Consider the following 15,740-nt stretch of genomic DNA (forward strand, 5'->3'; position numbering starts at 1 on the left):
TGTACATGTCAACTTCCTAATGATTTCAGTAGGGCTTTGCTGGCATTCTTGACAATGCTATTAAATGCCTGTCCATATCCCTTGGTGGCTGGGGTTCAATGTAATTGTCTGTTTCTATTTTTCTGAAAACTCCATTTTCCAGATATAAAATGAAGAAAACAGAACTTCACTCAAAGGCTGTTGGGAAATTAAAAGCACTGAAACTTTCTCTCTTTTCAGTGCTCAAAATCATTAAACTGCTCAGTAATCATGGCGTGATAATATCAAATAATAACTTAGATCAATTTGGTGGGTAAATAGACTTGGTGATAGTCTGAGCATATAATTATGCAATAACATACTGAGCAGAAAGTTCTTTGGAACCACGGACCCGATTGCTATGGTTTTATGTAGAAGAAATAAGCAACATCATTTTAATCATCAACATTATCATTTTACTTTTTAATTATTTTTATTGTCAATATTTTTATGACTGGAATACCTCTCCCATGAGGGAAGGCTGAGAGGGCTGGGCTTGCTCAGCCTGGAGAAGAGCAGGCTCAGGGAGGTTGCATCAATGTGTATGAACACCTGAAGGGAGGCTGCAAGGATGACGGAGCCAGGCTCCTTTCAGTGGCACCCAGTGCCAGGACAAGAGGCAGTGGGCACAAACGAGCACAGGGAGGCCCTCTGAACACCAGGCCTCACTTCTGTGCTGTGGGTAACAGAGCCCTGGCACAGGCTGCGCAGAGAGGCTGTGTGAGAGGCTCCTCCTGGGAGATCTCCAAAAGCCGCCTGGACGTGGGGCTGGGCAGCCTGCCCTGGGTGTCCCTGCTGGAGCAGGGCTTGGGCCAGGTGGGCTCGAGAAGGCCCTGCCAACCTCAGCCACTTCATGATCCTGTGATTTCTATTATTATTTTTAACTGACATGAGTTACTTCTGAGTGCCTTAAAAAGTTAAGGCAACATCACAAGACTTTTATTCACTGGTTTTGCCTGGTGGAGACTTGTCTTCACTAGTCTTGAGATGAGAGAAACTTCAACAACTAGCTGCTGGATGAATATTCATCTTGCCTTTTCAGCTTGCTTCCTGTGTATGACTGGATTGAGAAGCCTTTGAGGACTGAGGGGTCTGTTCATCACTATTTTTCAATTGTACGGTGGCATTACTAACATATCCCTGCTTTTTAGAGCCTTTGTGCTAAACTAAAATATACTTACTCTATTTTCAGCCATGCTAGATTCCATGGTCACATCTTAATACATGATAATTTGGTAATTCATGAATATTATATTCTTTAATGGGTCCTGTGACTCTATGAGCTTACATAAGAATTTGCATTTGTGATTTCCCTTGCTAATTTGAAAAGTACATTGTCCACTATCAACTTAAAATCTAATGCCAACTTAAAAACTGGTCTTAGGAAACAGTGAGTCCTGTGGGAATTATCCTTTACTTGTTACTCTTGCAGGATTACGCTACAAAAGAAGAGGGCTATGTTGCTGTTTAATTACTCTTTGGTATTGACTGTTTTAAATTTGCCCAATTTTACTGCTTTGGTTCTCTGAAAGGACTGAAGCTTGTAGCAGCTAACCAATGGGGCAAAGCTGTTTAAACTTCCATGTCAGAAATTACACAAGAAGCCAGATGAAAATGCTCTGGAAGTTTCATTCACTTCTTATGCAAGTATCTCACCATGCCTCATCTTAAGGGCATGGATTTTCTCACTGCCTCGTGTAGAACCAGACCCTGGTAACAGTGAGGCATGCATTCGTGGACAGATCACATAATTGTACAAACTATACAGAGCGGAACTACAGTGTCTTCTCAGCTGGTGACTGCTCACCCTACCATTAAGCGCTGTGGAAAATGAGATCTCAGTAGAAGGTCACCGAGAAATTTGAAAAAGGCAGAAACCAGTCAGGAGAGAGAAGAGCAGCAAGATTATTGCATTATCAGTCTTTGCAACATTGATTTTGACTACTTTGTTTTCAGAGAATTAGAAATTTGGTTAGATCTGGGAATTTTCCATCCACCAGGAAAAAAGTCAAGAACTCATCAATGTTAATGCCTGCCTTACAGCATGAGGGTGCAGGTATCAGCAGCTGGATTTTGTGTCAGCTCCTATATTCCTGTCTCCAATACCAATCTCATTTATTCCCTTCAAATGTCCTTGGGCATAACTCTTGTTGGTGCAAACCAGAATTGGTCCTCAGGAGGCAGAGATATCTAACAGCTGATTCCTGTTGATTATCTTCTTACCGTAATCACCTGACTGTCTCAGTTTCCGTTGCGGTAACTCAGCAAGCAAATTTGGAGCCTTGTAGAACTGGTAGTGTAGAACTGTTCTACAATATGACAGCCTTGTTGTGGATTTGCTGTACACCATTTGGTGTACACCACCAGCTGATAGGAATCAACTGCTTCTTTTGAGATTGTTTCAGGGAAGAAGGATTTTATCAGCAAAAACAGCTAGAGGCATCCCTGTCTTCTCTTTCTGGCAGCTTGTTCATACCCACACATTAGAGCATGCCTTGGTGATATTAATATAACTGTTCCTGGGCTTGTATATGCTCAGATGTCCTGTTGACACCTCTGAGAAGTGATGGAGTAAAAAGGAGCAGGTTGGAAGCTTGAGGGTTGGAGGTCACTGAGGTCCTTGTCTGTGTTGTCCCCTGTAATGTGGAACCAGCGTCGCTGATGCACCTGCGGTGGCACTGAGCATGCTGCATGGTGAAAGCAAGGAAAGATCTTGCTTCTAGTGAAGACTTGTCAACATCTAATAGCTACAATAATCATCATCAATAAAGTGGAAAGTTTGAAAAATACGCAGTGTTAGGAGGTTTGTGATGTGAGACTCAAGGATGCAGACTGTAATCCCTTTAGTGTGCTATGATGGCAATACACATTAATAATTCAGAGGTTAGATATGCTTGGTGTTGATTAAAATAATTAATCCAGCTCGCTCAATGAGGGCAATGTGCTGGCTAGCAGACACTGGTAAACAAGAACCCAGAGCAGTGTAATTACCTCTAAGGGTCAATGCAGGTGACACATTCATAATGGTACCAACCAGATGCCAGGCAGGCAGCCAACATTGCCTGTCTCTGGCCTGCTTGGACAGTTCAGGGGAGGAGGATCCACAACAACCCCTGGAAGGGCAAAGAAAATCAAAGGGCTGGGGATGCCTGGGTGGAGGAAGAGACATTTTAATAGCAAAAGAAAAGAAACATTTGAAAAGTGTGCAAAGTGTTGGTGACAGAACCTTCAGCAGGTGGGAGGGAAGGAAGAGTTGAGATAAACCGAAAGCTACAGGGTTAAAATAAAGCAAGAGAAAAACAAACCATGAAGACCTACCACTGGGAGAAAGGTTATTTGATAGACCACAGTATAGAAAAGCTTAATATCAGTGAAGCCTAACCTTTAATATATTTCATCATATATCTTACTTACTAAAAAACTTACTGAGACTTTCTTGTACTCCATTTTGGCTCCTCAGAACATACTGTACCTTACATTTTATTTGTTCTAATCAAACACCGATTAATGAAGTGTATTTAGCCCATGAGATATTGCTTCTACAAACAACGCACTCCCTTTCAATTCATTAATGGATTTTGGATGTAGCAAATTGCAACAACAGATTAGCTTTTGCCCACCAACATTGACTTGCATTGTTGCAGGTAAATTGTATGCTACTGATAGAGCTTTTTCGAAAAGAAACCTTTCATGGGGTGTGGTAGCTGTACAGCCTATGAAAGCCTTTGGATTTTATTGTCAAACTAGGCTTGGAAAGAAAGTAACAGCAGTGAAATAAAAGACATCAGAACAATGTAAAAACAATCCCTTTATCCCTATTGACTGTTAATATTAAAAGCTGTTTTAATGCTCAGTAATGTTAGGGTTTTCTTCTTCCTCCTTCCTTCTCCATGCACTGCACAGAAAAATACTTCCCTTTGCAGAGTAAACACAAAGAACAGTACTTGTCATTGTGGCAATGTATCTGATTATTGTCAATTAAAACTTTAGTATTATCATTATATGTTTTTATTTTATGTTGGTGAGAGATCTGATGTTGACTTGAGAAAACAGAAGTCCATCTAAAGCTTATAGCCTGCCAGAAACAACACAATGTTTTATACAAGCTGTTCTGGAATTAATTTAACATCAAATCTGTTTCATTCAAGAAACCATGCTAATGGTCAGTTCTGCAGCCTGGTGTAAGATTTTGTCATTAGTTATTTGTACTGAGGTGATGCATAGGACTTCAGTCATAGTTAAGATCTTTTTGTAGTAGGCATGTACAGAAAGTATAAGGAGTTTCATCAAAGTGTCACACGAGAAAGAGACAGCACACAAATACAGGTCACAGGTTGAGCATAAGAGATATTCCTAAATGTGTGTGCGCTGTCTGCTACTTTGTTCAGTGCTGCACAGCACCCACAACACTCCTCTGAACCTGGGAGAGTTAATTAATGAAAGGACAGCTTGAAATATACACGTAGCATTACATTGATTTCATTTCCCTCTTTATAAAAATGTAGTTATAAAATTGATTTGGTGGAGTGTGTAGGAGAAGAGGGCTTTAGCCAGGAGCAAGAATGGGCACATGTATTATTAGTTTAAACAAAGAAGTGGGGGAGGTAGAGAAAATTATAAGGCATCATGAAATCAGAATACATAGTTGGCAATGTTCAAAAAGGATTGCAAATACTAGTCCCCAATCTCATCTTGAGAAAGTATTTTGTAGATCTGTCTTCAAATCAAGTGTGAGAGATCAAAAGAGGAAAGTTGGCTCTGTAAAAAATATATTTTTCCTCTGAAAACGGGGTTTTCCAGTCTTTTATTCTTGATTCCTGGCAAGGTTGAGGACTTGTTTGAAGGACAGCAGGCTGGATTCTGTGAAAGATTTCAGGAGGGAGGAGGGAATGATTGTCTGCTAGCATATTGTGCAATTGTTTCCTATATATGTCTTATGAGCTAGACAGAATAGGATCAGGTCTGTGATGTTTGTTTGGAACAAAAAAAAACAACAGATTATTTATTTTCTTTCTTTTCCTCTCTCTCTCTCTCTCCCCTCTCTTTTTTAATTGCTTCATGCATTTCTGAAAATACAGGGGAAAACAGTAAGGTATTTAACAAAGGTTACTCTGTGTAAACTTAAACTTTAAACCATTTGTTTAACAACTGTACACCAGAGAGGTTTCATAATTCTTGCACACATGCCCTCATGAACATTTGGTAAATGTTACAAGAATGCACGGTTCTTTCTGACAGAAATGGATTAAGTGATGATAGTATTAGATTAAAAATCAGTCATCCCAATAGCATAAAATCCCCTCATACTAAAGCTATCTTACTACACAAAACTTTTTCTTTTCTCCCATGATGTTCTTTCTATCCAAGTGTATCTTTTCAGAGGAAAGTGTAATATTTGGCCTCTGCCAAGTAGTGATTTTCTCAAATCTTAAAATGCCTCACATGATTCAAGATTTACAAAGGTATCTTGTGTTGAGTGACAAAATTGTCCTTTTGTACTTCTGAAAGGTTTATTGGGTTGATTGAGAGTCAGTGGGTGAAAATAGGACTCAAAATCAGTTTTGATTGATGAGTCAGATGACACAGTTGAGAAAAAGTAGGGCACTGCAGCTTGTGTTCCCTCCAAGTGGATAAAAATAAAGGACTAAATTTTCAAAAGATTCAGGTCACTGAAGTAGGCTTTGGTATTCATTATAGCAGGTGCATGTGGCAATAGTACCCATGGGCTGTTCCAGGCGTTGGTTCAGCGAGACAATGAATTGCAGTTCTTGAAATTTAACCCTGCTGAGGCAGAGTTGCCTGGAAAATCGATCTGTCTGAATATCATGGCTAGGTGGAAGTATCACAGATCAGACAGTATTGCTTCTGTTTGCTCATTGTAACTTCTAAGATCATAGCATTGTATTTCCTCAGAGTAATCCCTTCTTACTTTGCTGTGATAATATGGGACTTGGGCAGTGAGGCATGAATACCAAGGCTCGGGTGTGGTGTTCTGTGATGCACTCCCAGCGCAGAGCTGTCAGGACTGACCAAAGGGAATGGTGCCTGCTTCACCACTACCTTCCAGTATGCTGGCTGTAAAGGCAAAAGGGTTGCCTGTGTTCTCCATCCAACTAGGATGGTTATACGAAAATGTTTTGTGTGTGCTAGCCTACAGACAGCCATTATGCTCCTTCGAGTTGTAGAATCCATCCAACACAGGGAAGATCTAAGATCAGACATGAGTGTTGTGTTGGTGTGCCTCACTTTCAGGGATAGCTGAGGCCCCAGGCTAGAGAGTGTTTTATGTCCTAGAGACTGCCAACCAGGTGCAAAACGGTTTAAATTTATCACAGAATCACACAGAATCACAGAATTTCTAGGTTGGAAGAGACCTCAAGATCATCGAGTCCAACCTCTAACCTAACACTAACAGTCCCCACTAAACCATATCCCTAAGCTCTACATCTAAACGTCTTTTGAAGACTTCCAGGGATGGTGACTCCACCACCTCCCTGGGCAGCCCGTTCCAGTGCCTAACAACCCTTTCAGTAAAGAAATTCTTCCTAACATCTAACCTAAAACTCCCCTGGCGTAACTTTAGCCCATTCCCCCTCGTCCTGTCACCAGGCACGTGGGAGAACAGGCCAACCCCCACCTCTCTACAGCCTCCTTTAATGTACTTATACAGAGCAATAAGGTCACCCCTGAGCCTCCTCTTCTCTAGGCTGAACAAGCCCAGCTCCTTCAGCCGCTCCTCATAGGACTTGCTCTCCAGGCCCCTCACCAGCTTCGTCGCCCTTCTTTGGACCCGCTCAAGCACCTCGATGTCCTTCTTGTAGCGAGGGGCCCAAAACTGAACACAGTACTCGAGGTGCAGCCTCACCAGAGCCGAGTACAGAGGGACGATCACCTCCCTAGCCCTGCTGGTCACAGTGTTTCTGATACAAGCCAGGATGCCGTTGGCCTTCTTGGCCACCATTTAAATTCTGTATGAATTAAGTCAAGAGCCTGGCCCCAAGAGGCCAAGTGGCCATACTTCCTAGCTCTCAGTTATGGGAAAGCAAGTCTTTCTCAGAGCTGCATCCCTCCACCTTCCAGGGCCCCTTACTTCTTGGGCTGTGTGGAGGAAGCATCTGAATGTCATCTTAAGAACCTGCATCATGGCCAGCGTGCGGTGCTCACACAGGCAGCCGCATGCACCACCAGACTCCCTGCTGCAGCAAAGTCACTTGGCCTGGAGGTGATGTGTGGTTACCGCAAGGCCTCACGTTAGCCAGGATGGTCACAGACATCCAGAAGTTCACTGTTACAAGTGACAGCAGTTTCAAGAGCTGCCCAGTTCAGAATTGAAGAGCAGTCAGCATCTGAACTAGGCTTCGGCACGCTGTCTCCAGCGCACGAGGAAGTCCAAACGCACACGCTGCTCAGTCTGAGCTAATTACCAAGGTCAGGGAGGCCTTGGAGAGCTGTGCTGTGCTGAGCACACAACCAGAGGCCAGGGAAACAAGCGGAGTCAAAGGCAGCTGAAGCTGAAAGCTTTGGCAAGTTACCGTGACCTTTCCTTGAATGGGAGCGAGGGTGCGTTACTTGTCAGGGCAACGTCACCACGCTGCGTGCAGGCTCACTGCTGCATGTCCCGCCACAGCACTCGTCCAGCTCAGCCAGCTGCATAAACTTGTCTGTATGAGGACACACTCTGAGGCAATGCAGAATGAATTAAAACAGGCAAAGGACCTACCAATACTCCCCAATTATAGTAATAAACTGGGAGACTGGGATTGGGCCTCAACTAACCACACATGGAAAACAAGGAATAAGGTGTAACTGCTGAAGTTATTACAGACAGGCCGATCAGTGCATAACCTTTTCTGGGGCTTTGTGTTTTGAAAATGTCCCTGAGAAAGCTGGCAGGCTTTCTGTTAGCATCATTTCCTGAGTGCCCAAGGACCAGGGCAGCACCTTCGAGACAAAACCAGGTTCAGTCCAGCTGGTGATAAGATCTTAGCCTCTGACAGCTGTGAGTCCACCCCAGCTACTGCATTCTTCAGTTTTCTTCCATAACCATATTTAACGCCAGGCTGCCAAGACGGGGGAGGAAGTACTAAAAATTCTACAGTGTAGAAGGAAGAGAAATAAAGCATTTTATGACCCCTTGTTTTCACTACAACGTATAAAGTATTTTGACTGGTTTTCCTCTTTTCAGCATCTTGAACAAGAGGTTAAAAAGATTGATTCTGCTGGCTGACTGCCACAGGACTTAGGAGGACAAGGTCACTTTATTTAAAACACTGAATTTTATTTAATGTAGTACTCTAATAAGGTCATGTTGACATCCTGAATTCTCTGGGTCATTACATTCCTTCAGCATTAATACAATCCTACAAATCACAGATAATTACCTTTCTTCCAAGATGTGACACAACTTGGAACATAAATAACAATGGAAAGTTTGAGGAAGCACACTCTGAATGTACGTATTTATGTACAAGGCCCTCATCACCACTGAGCCCACACCTCTCAAAGTGACCAAGCTCCTTTTTGGATAATGTCCTAGGATAAACCTGACTGCAAATCTATACATGAGATTTTTTTTGCCATGACATTAAATGGTTATCTCATTAAAACTAGTAGCTATCAGCTGTATCACTCGGACACTGAGATCATGGGTTAAATATGAATCCTTATTACAACTCTAAAGGAAATTACATTTACTGTGAACAAGGCATGACTCACTTGAGAAAGAATTTGTGCCTGACCATGCATATAAACTTTCTTGATTCTAAATACTGCTACTCCGTGACGTAAGCCTTCCCCTAAGCATAGCCCCCCCAAAACACGTACATTCATTCTTTTGCTGTAACAGATCAGTGGTTTTATCCTTTGTGGACAGTGTTGCACCATTAAGTTAACAGCATAAAATGATTTTTGAGGAAGCCACTAAATCTCCAGCCTCCCTCTCAAGTAGAATGCAACCAGGCAGGATATTGGAAATGGTACGGACACAGACTTTGCTGACTCTTTTTCCTTCCATGGCAATATTTCTCCTGTCACTAGTTTGCTTGGTGATAAATTGTAAAGACCTGAATGTGTCTGTACTCTCCTATCACATCTCCATCCTCCTGCCGCATTAAGATGGGAATGAATCCTCTCTTCTAAGACTACTCTTTTCTACAAAGTCAGGCTGAGTTGTTTCAATTTTTATAACACTCATATTGTTTGACCCAAATCTAGATTATTTCTTTTAGCTAGAATAGAAAGAACATCTTACCCATCTGATACACAACACATGGCAACCCATCTGACTGCTTCTCAACTACATTTGTGTTGGTGTCTGTGAGGACATGATTCTTAAAAATCCTCATCCTGCTGCCCACGAGGGCATGACATTCAGTCAGAGCCACTAGATCACCTTGTTAACTTGCAAAAACCCACAAATTGAGTATTCAGAAACAATTGTTCGGATATATTTTCTTCTACAAGAAGAGGAAATACATTGTGTTCCAACCTCCATTTAACAGATATGGCAGATTATGAAGGATTTTACTCCTCAGAACAATTAAATGTGGCAGAATCCTTAATGCAAGAGAATTCAGAGAATCTTACCTTTATGCCTTCCTTCCTTCATGTACGTGTAATTTAGGACCTATCAGAGATATTTTAGACTTGATACTAACTTTGAAAAACAACAACAACAAACACAACTGAAGGACAAATCAATTCCCTGTTGCTGTTCAGTATTCAGCTGTCAGGGTGACAGTTTTGATATTATTTCATTTTCTCTGCAAGTAACCGTTTACTGGCTCCCACACTGTCCTGGTTCATCCCACTCTCCCCCCACTCTGTTCAGCGTACTTTGAGTTCATGTTATAGGCATGCCAGAGCAGAGCGTATTTGATTGATGATTATTGTCTAGTAGATGATTTGAGTTACTTGAAGTTCTTCAGCACAATTAATAAACTTTTTTTTTCTTTTCTTTTCTTTTTTTTTTTTTTTTTTTTTGAGAGAGAGAGAGGAAGGTTATTTTCTCATAAGACATGTCAAAAAGGAGGAGTTTGTGATTTTGCTTTGAGACTAGCTCTAAAAAATAAATTAAAAAAAAAAAATCACCTTTCATTCAACTTGAAAGTCTCTGTGCATTTGAATAACTTTTGATTACTTCTTTTAGGTAATGAAAATAGCCTTGATGGTGATAACGGTAACAAATGTGGTTGCTTGTCTTTCCCCACATTCTTCGTCTTCATGGTCTAGAGCTCAGCAAGCAGAGCTGAGGAGCTCCAGCTTCAAATCTCCTTTTTGCAAATTGCCATTCAGCACAGACCAGTCATTGGGCACTGGAAGTTTATCGAGAGCTATTCTTGCTTTCAAGCAAAGCTAGCATTTGTCTCAGGTCATCTTACATTTACTGGGACGAAGACTAGCCTACAGCGGCCCCCTTCTCTGGTCACTCGCTGACTGCCACCAGGCAGTCATCTCCTTCCAGCCTACCACCACCTCCTTGTCTTTTGGTGTTTGGAGCACTTCAGATTTTCATTGGAAATGTGTCAGGATAAAATATTTCTTTAGTTAGCATAAAAGCTCAGAGAAATATAGGCTGTGATTAACACAGAACCTCTTTATTTCAGTTTCATGTCTCCTAACAGAAAGCATCAGTGATTCATGCTGTTCTGAGAGTGCCTTACATTTCATATGTATGAGAGAGGATTTCCTCAGCAAAGGTTAGCAGCCTGTGGAATAGACTAGAGAGGTTCCTAGCCCAGTGATGTGGCAGGGGAGTCATTACATCTCCCTGAGTAGGAGAGTGAGAGCAGGCTACTTACTTTCTGTATATTTTTTTAGCACCCAAGGGCACAAACACAATTTCTATCTCAGTTGTATGGGTGAATTAGAGCACATCTTCTCTTCTACCCTCTCCATTGGGTTCCCTCATGGGACAGGCAGCCTGTACCTGTATTTGCTGTGCCTCAGAACTGAGTTTGTTGCGATAATGAGCACCAGTATCTACCAGTAGAAGTTTTTTCTCACTCTGCTAGCAGCTGGATTTCTCCAGCAGTAAGGAGTCCAGACATCACTAAGCTTAGCTAGTGTATGAGTGATGTGATGATATGGTTTGCTTTATTAACTGGATTAATGGTTTATGAAGAGGGATGATTGCAGTAGAATGAAACTTCCGCTGGAAAACAACAACAACAGCAAATAAATAAAAACTGACCTGTAATAGCTTGCTCAAAAAATTCATTTCTTGCTGAGGCATGTGGCAACTTTCTGCTATACAGCACATAATACTGAAATCAGTACACTGAACCCTTGACTAGCTTGATCCTTAACTAGTAAAATGATTTGAAAATGGACTTAATTTACTCTGGAAAGAAAATGAAATTATATACTTGCATTCACATATAGTATTATTATCCTAAATTACTTGCAGTATTATCAAGTAAATATTACTTAAACTCAGAAAACTAAACATTATGACACTTTTCTTTCTGCAAATCTATCCCAAAGAAATCCGTAATTTAATCGTCAGATATGTTAAGGGCTTGAATTTAAAACACAAACTTAAACAGTGGCTAAAGTTCTGATTGTCCAGACATTCCCTTTGGAAGTAAGAATGTGAATGCTTCAGTGACACAGCTGAGCTGCTCTGCTTTCGTGCCTCCTCTCCCCAGCCCATGCCTTTAAAAACCTTTTTTGGGGAAAAATGACTCAGTTACAAGGGCAGGGCAGGTTCTGCTTGGCAGAGAGTCCTGCACTTCTCCCTAGCCCAGCAAGCCTGCAAGTGTGAGAGGTTTCTAAAAATGGAGAATGACTGATTCATAAAAACGGAAAACTGAAAGAGGCCAGTGAAAAAAATTCTTCAACTACCCAGCCACAATTTCCTGTCACTGCTGAAGAGAGGTGTGTTCTTAGGCAAACATTTCTAACCTTTAAACAAATATTTGGCTTGAAGGTTGGGAAAATACTGTTTTATAGCAAAGACATGCCCATTCTCCATCACAACTGCAACTGTACCTACCAGATGTTGCCATAAATTTGATCATATTATGAAGCCTATTGTGTCTGGTGAACTGAGCGCACTTGGTCCAAATGGAGCCCAGTATGTCAGACGTGTTGTTCTAAATGGCTTTTCTATTACAGATTGAGATACTCAGTCATTTGGACATCGAGGGGACAAGTGATTAAGTAATTGGGTAGAGTTGGCCAAGCATTCCAAATTGGTCCATGGGTTCCTTGACCTCTTGTTCTGCAGCAGTGCTTAAATGCGTGCTGTCTTAGTGCAATGCAATAAAGCATTTGTTTGGAATACTCCCTCCAAAAGCTTGTCTGCATTACATTATTTCAGACAGTATTCATTTTTAATCGTCACTTATATTGATTTAGATAGCCTTTCACCTATATACCACCATTTTACAGGAAAATATATATGTATATATGTATGTATATTTTAAAGATACACTGGTGACAGTGAAAGGTGCTGAAGTGACGATGCAGGGACATGACTTCTCTGCCTTTATCTGTGCTTCTGTCAATTAATTTCTGGATGTGTAGCACAGATTTTCATCAGTTGTTCACTTCAGACCCCTCACCCTAATTTAATTGCACCGTATCCCTATTTGGTGCTACAATTTACATCTATGAAGGAAGCAGCTTGAAACTGTTTCAACAGTTGGAGCCTTTTAACAGTTTAGGAGTTCAGCCATGGGGGAAAAGTGCATCTCTCTACCAAAACACTCAAGTGTCTGTAATGCCCCCTCCCCAGTTGTAAAATTGAATTCAAAAGGTGCAATTGCAGGCACATCACACATACATTTGTAGGCTGAAGCATGCCTGGGCTCCTGGCACATGACCTAGAGTCTGCTTGTTTGGCCTGCCACGTATGTACTTCCTACAGCACCCAAAGGCACTACCTGGCCAGGCATTCGGCCTCTTTGCCTTCAGAATTACGTCCTGACTATGTGACAAGGGACAGGGGTACGAGCCCCTGGAACAACTCAGCTGTAGGTGGCAGTGGGGAACGGGCCAGAAACTGGATGAACTGTCCTGCCAGGCCAGAGTCTGCCCGTAGCCTCGTTCAGCTGTCGTATGAAAGGAAATGTGAGTGAATCATTCTCAGTTTCTGGCATGCAAAACTGTTTTGTGACTTTCATTTTTGTATTCTCCTCCTCTTTTAGTCCTTACAGCTTAGAGACGTACCTCACAAACAAATATACGTTGCTGCACTTGATTTACTCTGCCCAAGCTCCCCAGATTAACCTCATTAACTTCCAAATTTACAAACTGCTGCTTTCTTTCTATGGCAGCGACTGAGATGTGGGGCGAAAGCAGCCGGCTCCTGCTGGGTGCGGTGCTGAGATCCCATCTTGTTTACCAGAAGCCGTGCTGGCGAAGCCACACGTCTCTCCTCCTCATTTCATGTGGCAGGGAACCTTCTTTGTGGGTTAACCGTGTGGTTGCTGGCCAGACCTCGAGATGGGCAAGGGAGGAATATTTCGAGTGAGGCTTGAGAAGATTGCTGTGTTGGGCCATCACAGAGGGCTGACTGGATGGTGTGTTACATGTAGCGTTATCACTGTGGGCACTGATATGAGAGCCAGCCGGGCGTTTCTTATGATCAACTCTAAGTATTTTCAGGAGTGCAGCACTGAATACGAGGAACTGAGCTTGGATGGGGCTTCAGGAGGCCACCAGCTTCCAACCCCAGCCCCAAGCAGGCCCCGTTGTGAAGCCAAGGCTCGGAGGAAGCTCCCTCTGACGGGACCTCAGCGCCCACCGCCCCGGAGGCACAAACCCAGCCTCCCGCGGGGCGCCCCCGAGGCGTTGAGCCGCGGTGCCCGGGCTCCCCTCACGCGTGAGGGGGGCGGAGGGGCGGGGACCTGCGGGCACCTCCGCGCACAAAGGGGCCGGAGCGGGCACCCGAGCGGGCGGTTCCACCGCCGTTACGGCCGTTGGGCGGCGGTTGGCGGCCGTTGCTGGCCGTTGGCGGCGGCGGGCCGGCCCCCGGCCGCGCTACCTGCGCCGCGCCGCCCCGTGAGCGCCACATCAGCGCCGCTCCGCGCTCCCCAAGCCGGCAGCGGCAGCCGCAGCCACGGCAGGCGGCGGCTCCGGCCCCGGCCCCGGCCCCGGCCGCGCTCCCCGTCCCGGGAAGATGCTGCAGTCGCTGGCGGGCAGCTCCTGCGTGCGGCTGGTGGAGCAGCACCGCTCCGCCTGGTGCTTCGCCCTGCTGGTGCTGGGCTACCTGCTCTACCTGGTGTTCGGCGCCGTGGTCTTCTCCTCGGTGGAGCTGCCCTACGAGGACCTGCTGCGGCAGGAGCTGGGCAAGCTGAAGCAGCGCTTCCTGGAGGAGCACGCCTGCCTCTCGGAGCAGCAGCTGGAGCAGTTCCTGCTGCGGGTGCTGGAGGCCAGCAACTACGGCGTCTCGGTGCTCAGCAACGCCTCGGGCAACTGGAACTGGGACTTCACCTCCTCCCTCTTCTTCGCCAGCACCGTGCTCTCCACCACGGGTAAGGCCGCCGAGGCCCGGGCTGGGCCCCCCGGGGGTGCGGGGCCTGGCCCCGGGTGCGGAGCGGGGCTGAGGCGAGGCCCCGGCCCCAGGCGGCCGGTGAGCGGCTGGGAAGTTCGCCTCGGAGCCGGGCAGCCGCTCGTTCCCCGGCTCGTGGGTTCACCTAGTTAGGGGGCATCCCGCGGTTGAGGGGAGAAGAGACGCTTTACGTAGCCAGCGCCGTGTTGCAGAGGCTCTGAGTAACCTTGTCTGCAGGCACCGAGCTCCCGTCCCACCTGCCCTTGGCTCCAGGAGGGCGGTGGGGTATCTCGTGGTGGTGATAACAAGGAGGCATCCCAGAAATGAGCTGGGCAGAGTGGAAACGGGAGGCATCCCAGCCACAGGGTGACTTCCTAGGACTGTCACAGTTTGCTTGTGTAAGCTATCTTTTATGTAAGGTGCACAACCCAGGACAGCAGTGGTGCGACCTCCCACGAACACGTACATTGATGCCCTTGCTACATGTTAAATTATTAAAAGTGAAACTGTATTTTAAGTCCGCCCTACTTAGCGCTAAGAGCAAAAGTATTGACTTTGGTTAATTCTTAAAGAGGCAGGCACTGTGCTGATTGCCAAGCCCCCACCTCTCATCCCCCTGTCCTCTCCTGAACTTTTGGTGCCTTTGAAAACACAGCAAGGTGGGTGCCCATCTTCTGTGAACTCTGGAATGCTTTTAGAAACCTCTTCTTAGGGTCTCTGTCTCCTTTGAATTTGTCTGAATTTGGTGTGGGGGTGGGGAGATGACACCTTGCTGTCAAGCTGTTTAAAAAAAAATCTTCCAGATTTGGTTTAATATCTGTGAGTGAAAGTGCATGGACGACTGAATTACTTACTGAAATAAATAGCTAAGGCTTTTTGAATACGAGAAACTTTAAAAATTCACCCTAAAACTAGTCCAAACAAAGGGCCTTGCCCTCTAACTGATCTGAGTCTTGGCAGTACATTGGTACTACTATAAATGATGATTTTTTTTTTTTTCTCTGCCCTGAAGTGATCATTCTTACTGTTAATGGAAATTTAATGAGCTGATATCAATAATGACATTTAATATTTTGCAGTATACTTACTTGATCATGTTTTGGCGCTTCCTGAATGATTAGGACAAGCATTGACTTTCTTTTTAACAAACAAACAAAAAAAAACAGTCATTGAATCTATAGATCAGGTTGTCAGCTCATTATAAAGAGTTGGATTTTTTTAATTT

The 15,740-nt window shown here is 44.2% G+C and overlaps 1 protein-coding gene across 1 annotated transcript in view; it reads left to right on the top strand.

The window, feature by feature from the left end:
- Nucleotides 1–13,997: 13,997 nt before the first annotated feature.
- KCNK1 (potassium two pore domain channel subfamily K member 1) overlaps nt 13,998–15,740 on the top strand; it is a 33,388-nt gene continuing 31,645 nt past the window's right edge. Inside the window, exon 1 of the mRNA XM_027452991.3 lies at nt 13,998–14,498. Within this exon, the coding sequence (XP_027308792.1) occupies nt 14,144–14,498 (355 nt within the window). The 5' untranslated portion in view covers nt 13,998–14,143. The remainder of the gene's footprint in view (nt 14,499–15,740) is intronic.

Source organism: Anas platyrhynchos, chromosome 3 (genome assembly GCF_047663525.1).
Source record: "Anas platyrhynchos isolate ZD024472 breed Pekin duck chromosome 3, IASCAAS_PekinDuck_T2T, whole genome shotgun sequence".
Classification (NCBI taxonomy): Eukaryota; Metazoa; Chordata; class Aves; order Anseriformes; family Anatidae; genus Anas; species Anas platyrhynchos.